Genomic DNA, 12,639 nt, shown 5'->3' with positions numbered 1-12,639 from the left:
CACCTTAATTTCAGGAGTTACTGTTTCTTTCTTTGACCAAGCCTTCTGGATAACATCTTCTTGAGGTTAATAGCCTACCTTATTTTTTTTTGGACATAATTCCAAGACCTGTAGCTTGTTATTATTGACCATGAAAAATTGCTGTATTTTCTTCTTTTCTCATGCACAACCATCTTTTATTTCTCCCATGTACAGCTGCCATTTTTCTAACTTATAATTTTCAACTGCTTTGTTTTATTCATTTAATATCCTAATGGAGAGCTTAATTTTTAACACTCCCCCTCAAACTCGACTTTGCATTCCGAGCTTGTTTTTCATTTTGTAAAACACATCCGGCTTCAATGGTTTTGTGAAAATATTCGCTAAATTTTCTTCAGTCCTGCAGTGCACCAACTCCACAATTTTCTCATTCACTTGTTCGCGAAGAAAATGATACTTAATATTGATGTGCTTGCTGCGACTGTGTGACACTGGATTTTTCGCGAGAGAAATAGCGGATTTATTATCCACGTAAATTTTAACTGGAACTTCCTCTGCAAGATTTAACTCGCCCAATACGTAGCCTAGCCACATAGCCTGACATGCGCATGCTGCTGCTGCGATGTATTCTGCCTCACATGTTGAGAGAGCAACTGTTTGTTGCTTCTTTGAAGACCACGAAAATATCGCTGAACCAATATGAAAAGCATATCCAGAAGTGCTTTTCCCATCATCCAAATCACCGCCATAATCACTGTCTGAGTAGCCAACTAATTTTGCATTTTGAGAATGAGAATAAAATAATCCATGACCAAGTGTACCTTTAATATATCTCAAAATTCTTTTAGCCGCCATGAAATGATTTTGCTTTGCCTTCTCCATGTACCTACTAACCAATCCAACTGCATACATCATATCTGGACGAGTAAAAGTTAGGTACCTCAGACTTCCAACCAAACTTTTGAATAGTGTCGGATTTACCGACTCCCTCGTTGAATCAACTCTGAGCTTTATGCTCGGTTCTGCTGGCGTGCTTACTGGCTTGCATTCCTCCATTTTGAACTTCTTTAAAATTTGCTCCGCATATTTTTTCTGAGACATAAAAATCCCATCTTTCTTTTGCTTCACCTCGACTCCAAGAAAGTATGACATTTGACCAATATATGTCATCTCAAATTCGTTAGTCATAACTTTCTTAAAATCATCAAACATACCAGGGTTGTTTCCTGTAAAGATCATGTCATCCACGTACAAGCACACGATCATAATATCTCCCCCTGAATTTGTCTTTGTATAGAGGGCATGCTCGTATGGACTCTTTACGAAACCATTTTTCTGAAAATATTCATCAACCCTTGTATTCCATGCTCGCGGAGCTTGCTTCAAACCATATAATATTTTTTTCAGCCGATAGACTTTATCTTCCTTGCCTTTATGAACATATCCGGGAGGCTGCTCAATATAGACTTCTTCTTCAAGATAACCATTCAGAAATGCCGACTTCACGTCCATCTGAAAAATCTTCCATTGATTTTGAGCGGCAATTGCTGTAAGAAGTCTGATGGTGTCAACTCGTGCAACTGGAGCAAACACCTCATGGATATAGAATCTGACTCAGTACAGGATGCCCTGGCCTTCGGGCAAATTTCAATAGCACTTGACTTTTGAGAATCAAGTACCAGAGATGGTTCAAATGCCTTTTCAACCGTTGTATCCTTTTGGGAAGATACACGGGGCTAGAAGATGCCTCTAATTGTGTTTTCTGCTTTTTCTCCCAAGGCAGAGCTGCGGGTTCCCTCAACTCACCTTCCTGATTTTTTATCTCAAGGACAGTGTCTCCCCCACCCTCAATTGTTGGTTCCTTTCTCTTCAGAGGTGTTAAGGAATGAGTTGACTCTTTAGAAGGCTCTACGGTTGGGTTATGAATCTGTGGGTTGTTAGATCCACTGTCGTCAACGAAGGTCTCGAAAGGCAGATCAGCAGTTAACAGTTCAGAAAGCGTCATACCTCCCTCGTTGACAGTAGAGAAAAACTGATCCATCTAAGCTTGTTTTAGGAGAGGTGGACAATCATTTATAGGAGCCTCTGGTATGTATTCCTCAACTGTGATAGGCACCTCTGTATCATGTTCTATGACCTGATCATCATCAATATCTCTAGTACAACTGACATCATCATCTGCTTGAACAGATTCACTTGAGTCAGTTTCTACAAATTCTTCTGTGTCCACTGGTACACCTCCAGTTTCTGACCTAGATGCTGCAACCTGTTCGTCCGCCTGCGCACTTTTAGAACTTTCCTTAATAGCATTGAAATATTGTGTGATTAGTTCTATCGTACGTGCAGGGTGTACAATATTAGGATAGTGTATGTTATGTAACAATAACACTGTGGGTCTTAGTGTCATTATGTGTGACGCCACCAATGCACTATTTACAAACCTTTCTCTCTAAGCATCCGTTAGTCTGTTGTTGAGAGTAAGTTGGAGAAACCTCGGATATACATAATGCGCTTCTCGGGAGTTGTTCATGTTCTTCAATATCTCCTACATGATCAGGTGCCCAAAATTGATTCTTCTACTAGAGGCTGCTCCAAAGCCTATATATTGAGTTAGCAGGGGCAGCCCATGAAGGCCTCTAATCTTGGCTTACATGCAGTACGATATGATTGAGAAAAAAGTGTTCCACTTTTTCGGAAGATGATTGACATACAGCACCCTGGGGATCTGATCATTATCGTCCAGTCTGCTGTTACAGATATAGCTACTACTTCAGCTACAGAACAAACAGAGTGGTCAACGGCAGTCAACTCAAGTGTGTAAAATAGAATGTGGCGGGAAAAGTTGTTACAAGTTGTTACTTTTTCCTATTATTCATTAGTTGTATAAATACTGATCAAGTATTGTAATCAAGTTTAAGAGATTCAGATTAATCAATTAAGACTTTTACAATCTCTCACTCTCTCTGTGTGTTTATTCTTGTTTGCATTTGATTGTTCAGCTATGATGTTCATCTTCAATTCTGTCATGGTATCAGAGCTTCATCTCTAATTGATCTCTTACATAATGCGATCATATGCTTCCGCTTTAACTGCTTCAACATCAGGAATCAATTCCTCAAACACCATGGCTGAAATACCTGTAATCGACATAAATCATCCATATTACCTTACTTCTTCAGATCATCCTGGCTTATCACTCGTTAGTGAATTACTTACAGATCAGAACTATCATCATTGGAGTCGATCAGTCTCTATTGCTCTATCTGCAAAGCTTAAGCTAGGGTTTATTGATGGATCTCAAGCTAAACCTGCTGCAAACTCTCCTGAATTGGCCTTGTGGATGCGCAGCAACGATCTGGTAATTTCATGGATCTTAAACTCCGTTACTTCTGATATTCGTAAGAGCGTTGTGTATATGTCTACTGCAAAGGAGATTTGGGATGATCTCAATCATCGATATGCTCAGAATAATGTACCTCGCTTGTTTAATTTGAGAAAAGAACTAGCCTCTTTAACACAAGGAACTAAATCAATTACTGCTTACTTCACACAGTTTCGTGGATTAATGGATGAATTAGATAATCTAGCACCTATACCTAGATGTATTTGCTCCGCAGTTGCTTGTACTTGTCAACACACACAAAAACTGATTTAATATGAACAACCGATGAAATTAAGTCAGTTTCTTATGGGACTAAATGAACATTTCACCTCTATTCGAGGACAAATATTGTTAATGAATCCGTTAACTGAATTGAGTCATGCTTATGCAATGATTTTGCAAGAGGAAAATCAAAGAGAAAGTGCTAGTCATGTGTCAATAATTCATGAGAATGCTGCTATGAATGTGAAATTTGGTCAAGGTACCTCTACTGGTAAAAACAGATTTTCTGGACCTCGAAAAGAGGACAAGAAAATACTTGAAAATTCAGTAATATGTGACTACTGTAAACTGGCTGGGCACACAAGAGATAAGTATTTTGCTTTACATGGCTACCCGGACTGGCATCGACTTTACGGACAGCCAAAGCCCAAAGTTAGGTCCAATCATGGCACCAAGAAATTAGTGAATATCTCTACATCTATAGAGAATCAATCAGGGGCTGTGTCAGATGTGTTAACTGCTAATAAAGGAACTGAAAATCTGTCTGAGACTCAATGTCAACAGCTTATCACTATGCTGCAAGCTAAGCTACAATCTTCATCCCCTGCTACTGCAAATCTTGCTCCTTGGATTAACAATGCTAGTAATCAATGTGCAGGTATACATAAGTTCTATACCAATTCTGTTATCTTTGCCAATCATACACAATTATCTTCCTCTAATCACTGTTGGATAATTGACTCTGGGGCCACACACCACATTACTCCTGATTTATCTCTTCTTGACAGCTCTACAGCTGTTAATTCTGAAATATATTTACCAAATGGAGATATTTATGTTGTCAGTCATATTGGAACTGTGCAACTTACTCCTTATTTGTGTTTACAAAATGTGTTAGTAGTTCCTAAGTTTCAATGCAACCTTCTCTCTGTTCCTCAACTAACCAAATCCCTTGCTTGTCAAATTGCATTTGTGTCCACTAAATGTGTCTTGCAGGTCCCTGCATTATAGATGGAGAAAGAGATTGGTGAGTTGGAAGAAGACCTGTACAAGCTCTACAAACATAAATTGCTACCTATGTCTCAGGTTCATGTTGTTAGTAGTAATTCTAGTCAAATTGATCATTGGCATTGTAGATTGGGTCATCCATCTAGAACTGTACTTGATCACATTTCTTGTATCCCTACGAGTACTACTCTGTCCAGTACTCATTGTGATGTCTATCATTTGTCCAAACAAAAGAGAGCCAGCTTTCCTATTAGTACCTCTGCTTCTGCTGAAACATTTGATTTAGTACATTGTGATGTATGGGGACCATATAAACATGTCACCCATGGAAAATGTAACCAGTTTCTCACTTTAGTAGATGATTGTTCCAGATGCACTTGGGTATTTCTGTTTAGTGAAAAATCTCAAGTACCTTCTTTACTCAAAAATTTCATCATATATGTGCAAAATCAATTTCACAAAACCATAAAAACCCTGAGAACAGACAATGGAACTGAGTTTATTAATCAAGATTTATCCTCTCATCTATTGTCTTTAGGAATTATTCATCAGACTTCTTGCTCTTACACCCCACAACAAAATGGGGTTGTAGAGAGAAAACATCAACATTTGTTAAATGTTGCAGGATCTTTAAAAATTCAAGCACAATTGCCAATATCACTATGGGGAGACTGTATTTTAACGGCTACACATCTCATCAATATGCTTCCTTCTTCTGTCCTACAGTTTAAGTCTCCATATGAAATTCTTTTTAAAAAATCACCAGATTATTCTCAACTGAAAGTATTTGGGTGCTTATGCTACATTTATGACCTTTACTCTCCTAAAGATAAATTTTCTGACAAAACTATCAAGTGTGTCTTTCTTGGATATCCTTTCAATAAGAAAGGATATAGAGTATTAGATCTTCAAACTAAAAGAATTCATATTTCCAGAGATGTGACTTTTATTGAAAATTGTTACCCATTTGCTTCGAGCAATGACAATTATGATATTCCTCCCTCACAAAATGTTCCTTCTACTCCATCCACATCTCACATTTTTCCTGATTGTCCTCTTTCTGTGGTGACTGATGATACTTCTGATATTCATGTTCCTCCTTCTAATGCATCAGATGTAGTTCACACTGAATCATCTCACCTTGAAATAATTCCTGAATCTGAACCCAATTCTGATTCTCTTCACTCTTCTTAACATAACATATCCACTGAATCATTGCCTATTGTCATATCAAAACCAGCCAGACATAAAACTGTTCCTGCCAAGTTCAAAGATTTCACGGGTCTTCCCACATCCACCATCAATCTCACTCACAATGCAGGGACTACTGCTGCCAATCCAGGTACATCTTCTTGTTCATATCCTATTCAACATTACTTGTCTTATAATGCTTTTACACCTAAGCATATCAAGTACTTGTGTGCTACTGCTAGTGTTTCTACACCTTACACATATAAACAAGCCTCTACTGATCCTAAGTGGCTTGCTGCCATGAAACTTGAACCGGATGCCCTAGAAAGTAATCACACCTGGCAGTTAGTACCAAAACCCCTCAATCAACACATTGTTGACTGCAAGTGGCTTTTTAAAGTGAAATATAATCCTGATGGCTCTGTTGAGAGGTACAAAGCACGCTTGGTTGCAAAAGGTTTTACTCAGACGTATGGTCTGGACTATTTTGAGACTTTTGCCCCAGTGGCAAAAATGACAACTGTTAGGCTCCTCATTGCTATTACAGCCGCGCAAGGTTGGTCCATCTCACAATTGGACATCACCAATGCCTTCCTTCATGGTGATCTGAAGGAAGTTGTGTATATGAAAGTGCCTCCTGGATACTTTCAACTGTCTTCTATCCCTACTCTGAATCAGATTACAGATTCAACTAATTGGGTTTGCAAACTGGTTAAGTCATTATATGGACTTAAGCAGGCACCCAGATGCTGGTTTACTAAATTTTCCGATGCCTTAAAATCTGTTGGTTTCACTCAGTCTCATTCAGATAATAGCCTGTTTACACTTCATACTTCAGCTGAATTTGTGACCGTTTTGGTCTATGTGGATGACATTCTTGTCACTGGTAGCTCTAAGGTAGTTATTCAACGCATCATTGCATTTTTGAGTACCAAATTCAAGGTCAAAGATCTAGGAGATTTAAAGTTTTTTCTTGGAGTTGAAGTGGCCCGGTCTTCAGCTGGTATATATTAGCATCAGAAAAAGTATACATTGGACATTTTAGCTGATACAGGTTTGCTAGCTGCAAAGCCATCTGTAGTTCCAATGGAACAGAATCACTCTCTTCAGAATAATAAGAGTGTCGTTTTATCTGACTCTGACTGTTCCTTGTATCGGAGAATTGTGGGTCGACTTCTGTATTTGACTGTCACCAGACCCGATCTTAGTTACTCTGTGCAAGTGTTGTCACAGTTCCTTGCTAAACCTAGGATTGATCATCTCACTGCTGCTTATAAAGTCATCAGGTACATCAAAGGATCACCTGGTCAAGGTCTAATGATGTCTGCTACTTCGTCACCAGTTTTGACTGCTTTTTGTGATTCGGATTGGGGAGGCTGCCAAACTACTAGGCAGTCTCTAACAGGCTATTGTGTTAAATTAGAGGACTCTTTGATCTCCTGGAAATGTAAGAAATAACACACCATGTCTCGCTCATCAGCCGAAGCTGAATATCGTTGTATGGCTGACACATGTTGTGAGTTGGTTTGGCTGTTAAGCCTGTTCCATACCTTTGGTTTTTATAATATCACACCTGTTACTCTATTTTGTGATAGTAAATCAGCTTTGTATATTGCATCTAATTATGTTTTTCATGAGAGAACAAAGCACATTGAACATGATTGCCATATTGTGCGGGAAAAGTTGCAGCTTGAGATTATTCAAACTGCTCATGTTTCCTCTTTTAATCAGCCTGCAGACATTTATACTAAGGCTCTGTCTTCTCATCAGTTATCACTCTTTCTCTCCAAGTTGGGAGTTTGCAATCTGTTCAAACCCTCCAACTTGAGGGGGGATGTTACAGATATAGCTACTACTTCAGCTACAGAACAAACAGAGTGGTCAACGGCAGTCAACTCAAGTGTGTAAAATAGAATGTGGCGGGAAAAGTTGTTACAAGTTGTTACTTTTTCCTATTATTCATTAGTTGTATAAATACTGATCAAGTGTTGTAATCAAGTTTAAGAGATTCAGATTAATCAATTAAGACTTTTACAATCTCTCACACTCTGTGTGTGTTTATTCTTGTTTGCATCTGATTGTTCAGCTATGATGTTCATCTTCAATTCTGTCACACTATACGAATTTGAAATTTTATTTAACTCCCCCGACGTTGGATAAGCCTCAAAATTGTCAATAGGGAGTTATAGAGCAGTGTTGATGTTGTTCTCACTCATAGTGACGTATCTCTTATCAATCTTTAATTTGAATCCCAAGATGTCACCTTGACTGGCTCGGGTAGTCATAGCATAAACCTGTCTAATTAGATTGACATTGACCTGTACGGGAGTGGTTAGTGCATAACGACAAATTGACTCACTGTTCAAGAACCAAATCCAGTTAACAAGAAAGTCGGTTCGTGACAAGTCAACCTCAAGAATTGATACGTAATTGGTCTTTTTGAATACTATTTGACAAGCCATTTTAATTAAATTTAATTCGTCAAATTTTAATCAAAAATACTAAATTACATGAATTTTTTATTAATACAATTAAATATTCGAGCCAAAAATTCCAAATTTCACAAAATTTTCAAAAATTATGAAATTTGACTATGTTAAGCTATTGGAAATTTTATGAATATTGGTGATTTTTAATTAATGTTAATCCACTTAAAATCAAATTAAATCGATGAATCAAGAATCTATATCTAGTTTACTGTTCGAACAGATGTGGGTTACTAAACTTAACAATCAGCCTACCAAAATGAAGCTTAGAAACTAAACAACACTAATCTGGTCTCTAAACATGATTTGACAATGATTTGTTTAAGATTAAAACCAATCCAAAGTATGAACCCTAAGTCACGAATGTGTGTGTATGTCTGTGTGTATGCCTGCAACTTGCGATTCTAAATAAAGAATTAAAAATAATGAAATTAGTGTTATTTATACTAAAAAGTAAGGTACACACAAAATTCCTAAGTGTTATCTCGTAATAGCACAGGGGAAACACTGATAAAAGCAATTAACAGTTAACTCGCGATTTAAGGCTATCTTGTGATTACCCTAGGGAAACACTGAGGGATCGCAATATAGTGGCTTTATTTGAAAATTAATTAAGTAATATGCTATCTCACGAATTTATCCTGTCTCGCGATTACACAGGGGAAACCCTGATAAAATCGCGAGATATGTTAAATACTTAGAAAAATATCTAACTCGCGATAAACTTCCTAACTCGTGATTGTACATGGGAAACCCTGATAGAATCGCGAGATAGGTCTGTACTTAGCCTATTTTCAAATTCACCCAAAATTTATAAATTTCAAATAAACTTGAATTCAATTAAATTGAAATCCAAATTAAATGTTTAAAATTCAAGATAAAATACCAACTATCACAAATAATTTTTATAAAAATATTGACAATTATATTAATTAATAATATAAGCCAATAAAATTATAAGAATTATTTTATGCTTCTTAATTTTATTATTCATGAATTTTATAAATATTCAATGTGAATCATAATCCATACATAATAAAGTTCAATCAAAATTTAGATAATTAATTGCTTAATCATTTTTCAATTAAATCCAAGCACTCAATGATTATTGTATTATAATTAAATAAATACCAACAAATAAATATAGCTAGCATGCATGAGGTATTCATTTAATCATAATTTATTCAACAAAAAGAAAAATTAGGTAGGTAAATTCACAAGTTCTATAAATATAGAGTTTATCAACCAGTGACTTTACCAATACTAAATTTTAGTTTTTGATCACTGATTGTCAATCAGTAGAATTTAACATCCCAGGTTCACTAACCAGCCTAGAGATGGTGGATTCATCTAGTGGTTTTGTGAAGATATCTGCAATTTGCCGTTCTGTAGGAACAAAGTGAAGTTCTATAGTACCATTCATGACATGCTCTCTAATAAAGTGGTACTTGATATCTATGTGCTTGGTCCTTGAGTGCTGAACGAGAATGTTGGTTATAGCTATGACACTCGTGTTGTCACAAAATATTAGAATTTTATTTAACAGGAATCTATAATCCTGGATTTGGTTCCTCATCCACAATATTTGAACACAACAGCTACCTGCTGCAATGTATTTTGCCTCTACTGTTGAGGTGGACACCGAGTGCTGCTTCTTACTGTACCAAGACACCAACCTTTTTCCCAGAAATTGACAGCTTCCCGAAGTACTTTTCCTGACAATTCTACGACCTGCAAAATCAGAGTCTGTATAGCCACATAAGTCAAAACCGGTGCCTTTAGAATACTAAATTTCCAAATTTGGATTACCCTTCAAGTATCTAATTTTTTTTCACGGCTATTAAGTGAGACTCTTTAAGGTTAGCCTGAAACTGAGCACATAAAAAAGTTGCAAATATAATATATAGTCTACTTGCAGTAAGATAAAGTAGAGATCCAATCATATCTCGATAGCTAGTGATGTCGACACTTTTACCTGATTTGTCATCATCTAGCTATGTGGCTGTGGCCATTGGAGTTTTGGCAGGGGCTGAATCTTCTAGTCCAAACTTCTTCAGTAATTCCTTGATGTACTTGGACTGACATATGAAGATTCCGTCCTTTCTTTGAATTACTTGAAGTTCCAAAAAGAAGTTGAGTTCCCCTATCATACTCATCTTGTACTTACTCTGCATTAACTTAGCAAATCTCTTGGAAAGCTCATCATTAGTAGAACTGAAGATAATATCATCTACATAGACTTGTACTAATATCATACTACCTTTGTGCATTTTATGAAAGAGAGTCTTATCTATGATACCTCTTATGAAACCACTTTCAATTAAAAATTCAGAGAGAGTTTCATACCAAGTTCGAGGTGCCTGCTTGAGTCCATAGAGAGCTTTGAACAACAAGTATACGAAGTCTAGGTGATCTTTATTTTCAAATCCCGACGGTTGTTCCATATACACTTCTTCTTCTAACTCCCTATTCAGAAAAGCACTCTTCACATTCATTTGATATAACTTAAAGTCTGAATGTGCTGCGAATGCTAAAAACATCCTGATTGACTGAAGTCTGGCTACTGGTGCATAGGTCTTATTATAATCTATTCCTTCTTCTTGCGAATACCCCTTAGCAACTAGCCTGGCTTTATTCCTCGTAACTATGCCATCTTCATCCACTTTTTTTTCTGAATAACCATTTTGTTCCAATAACAGATTTTCTTTTTGGTCTGGGTACCAGCTTCCAAACTTTTTACCTATCAAACTGATTGACTTCATCTTGCATTGCAATCACCCAATCTGGATCTTGGAGTGCATCTTCAACCTTTTTAGGTTCTTCCTCTCATAGAAAACCAGAGTACAGACATTCATTCCCAGTTGCTCTTCTAGTCCTCACTCCACTCTCTAGATCACCATAAATTAATTTAAAGGGATGGTATCTGCTCCATATCCTTTTTCTAGGAAGATTAATTCTTGATGATTGACCTTCTTCATTATTATGTTGAGAGTGACTAGCTGATCCATCATTTGTTCCCCATGAGTTACATTAATGCTTTTAATAACCTTCTGATGTTCAATCACAAGAAAAAAGTCAATAGACATCGTTTTTTGACTGATGTCTATGTTATTTGTCAACCGATGTCTTTGTCGGTGATGTCTATTCTAGACATCGGTTAAACACCGATGTCTGTCAGAACTTACACATCGGTTTTAAGCTTAATTACTGATATATATAACCCTCATAGACATTGTTTTTTTATTTTAAACATCAGTTCTTAACCAATAAAAGTGATGTTTAATAGTTTTCAGACATCAGTTTTTATCTAATAAAAGTGATATAATCCTAGTATTTATACATCAATTTTTTCTTTAAAATTATGATGAATTTAAACCCAACAAGCACCAAACCAAAAAAAGGGAAAAATGAACTAACAATACACTTATATTAACCAACATTATCAAGTATAAATTGTTCTTACAAAACCAACCAAAACCAAAGTAATAATTATTGACCAGCTAAAATATTAAGTACATTAGAAAACTAATAAGCTTAAAATCAAAATCAATGTTGAATTCTAGTATCCCCAAAGGTAGATATGGAACTGAAATGATTAACATAACAAAGCTCTCCTTACAAATAGTTCGCCCATGTCCTAAAAATTCATTTGCTGTGAGATGCATATCGATATTTTCAGCATATTCATGTCATCAATGTCCGGCAGAACAATCATCAGAGCTGGGTGTCAGTGATCGCACTTGTTCTTAACATACCTGTAATTTTAAATGACATACCAATACAGGATTTTGGAGGTAGATAAGTGTGATATATGACCAATTAGAAAGACAAAGATATATAAAGGAATTGCAAGCCGAGTTACACTCATTCCAATAATGTAACTAGGCTGTAGTGGCTTTCTTGGGTCACGAAAAACATTTGTGGCGATCTGAGGTATCCAGTAGGAGTGCACAACCAGAGTAATAACTGGAAGGAATTTAAGGAACTCATACGTGCACAGAATAACTCCAAAAAGGATACCACCTGCAAAACGTAAACCATAAAGATGTGTGAGTGTGAAGTAGCACTACTTCCCTACTAAGAATAAATATCCATAACTTTTATTCCACAAAAAAGTTATACGCCATCAAATGTTTTTATCAGAAATCTTATTTTACAAGTACACAAATGCTTTTCTTTCAAATGCAGAAGAAGAGTATAGCTTAGGATTGCAACTGTTCTAGAGCAGAACTGGCAACTGTATATATCCACTCAAAAGAATCATGATTATGTTTTCTGGTATAATAATATCTTCTGTTATTAGAATGAACCTTACATATACTGCCAAACACTATAACAGCACAACGTTGCACAAGCTCATGCAATAAAATG

General features: G+C 36.4%; 1 protein-coding gene across 1 annotated transcript; it reads left to right on the top strand.

Moving 5' to 3' along the window:
- The first annotated feature begins 3,646 nt into the window (after positions 1–3,646).
- On the top strand, positions 3,647–4,594 carry LOC141660503 (uncharacterized). The gene has a single exon (XM_074467489.1). The coding sequence runs from the start codon at positions 3,647–3,649 to the stop codon at positions 4,592–4,594; it is 948 nt and encodes a 315-aa protein (XP_074323590.1).
- Positions 4,595–12,639: the final 8,045 nt, after the last annotated feature.

Source organism: Apium graveolens, chromosome 5 (assembly GCF_009905375.1).
Source record: "Apium graveolens cultivar Ventura chromosome 5, ASM990537v1, whole genome shotgun sequence".
Taxonomy (NCBI): domain Eukaryota; kingdom Viridiplantae; phylum Streptophyta; class Magnoliopsida; order Apiales; family Apiaceae; genus Apium; species Apium graveolens.
The sequence above is the reverse complement of the archived record's forward strand: the minus strand, read 5'-3'. Positions and strand labels throughout refer to the sequence as shown.

Excerpts from the sequence above, each read along its gene's own strand:
- LOC141660503 (XM_074467489.1), top strand. The coding sequence starts at position 3,647 with ATGAAATTAAGTCAGTTTCTTATGGGACTAAATGAACATTTCACCTCT.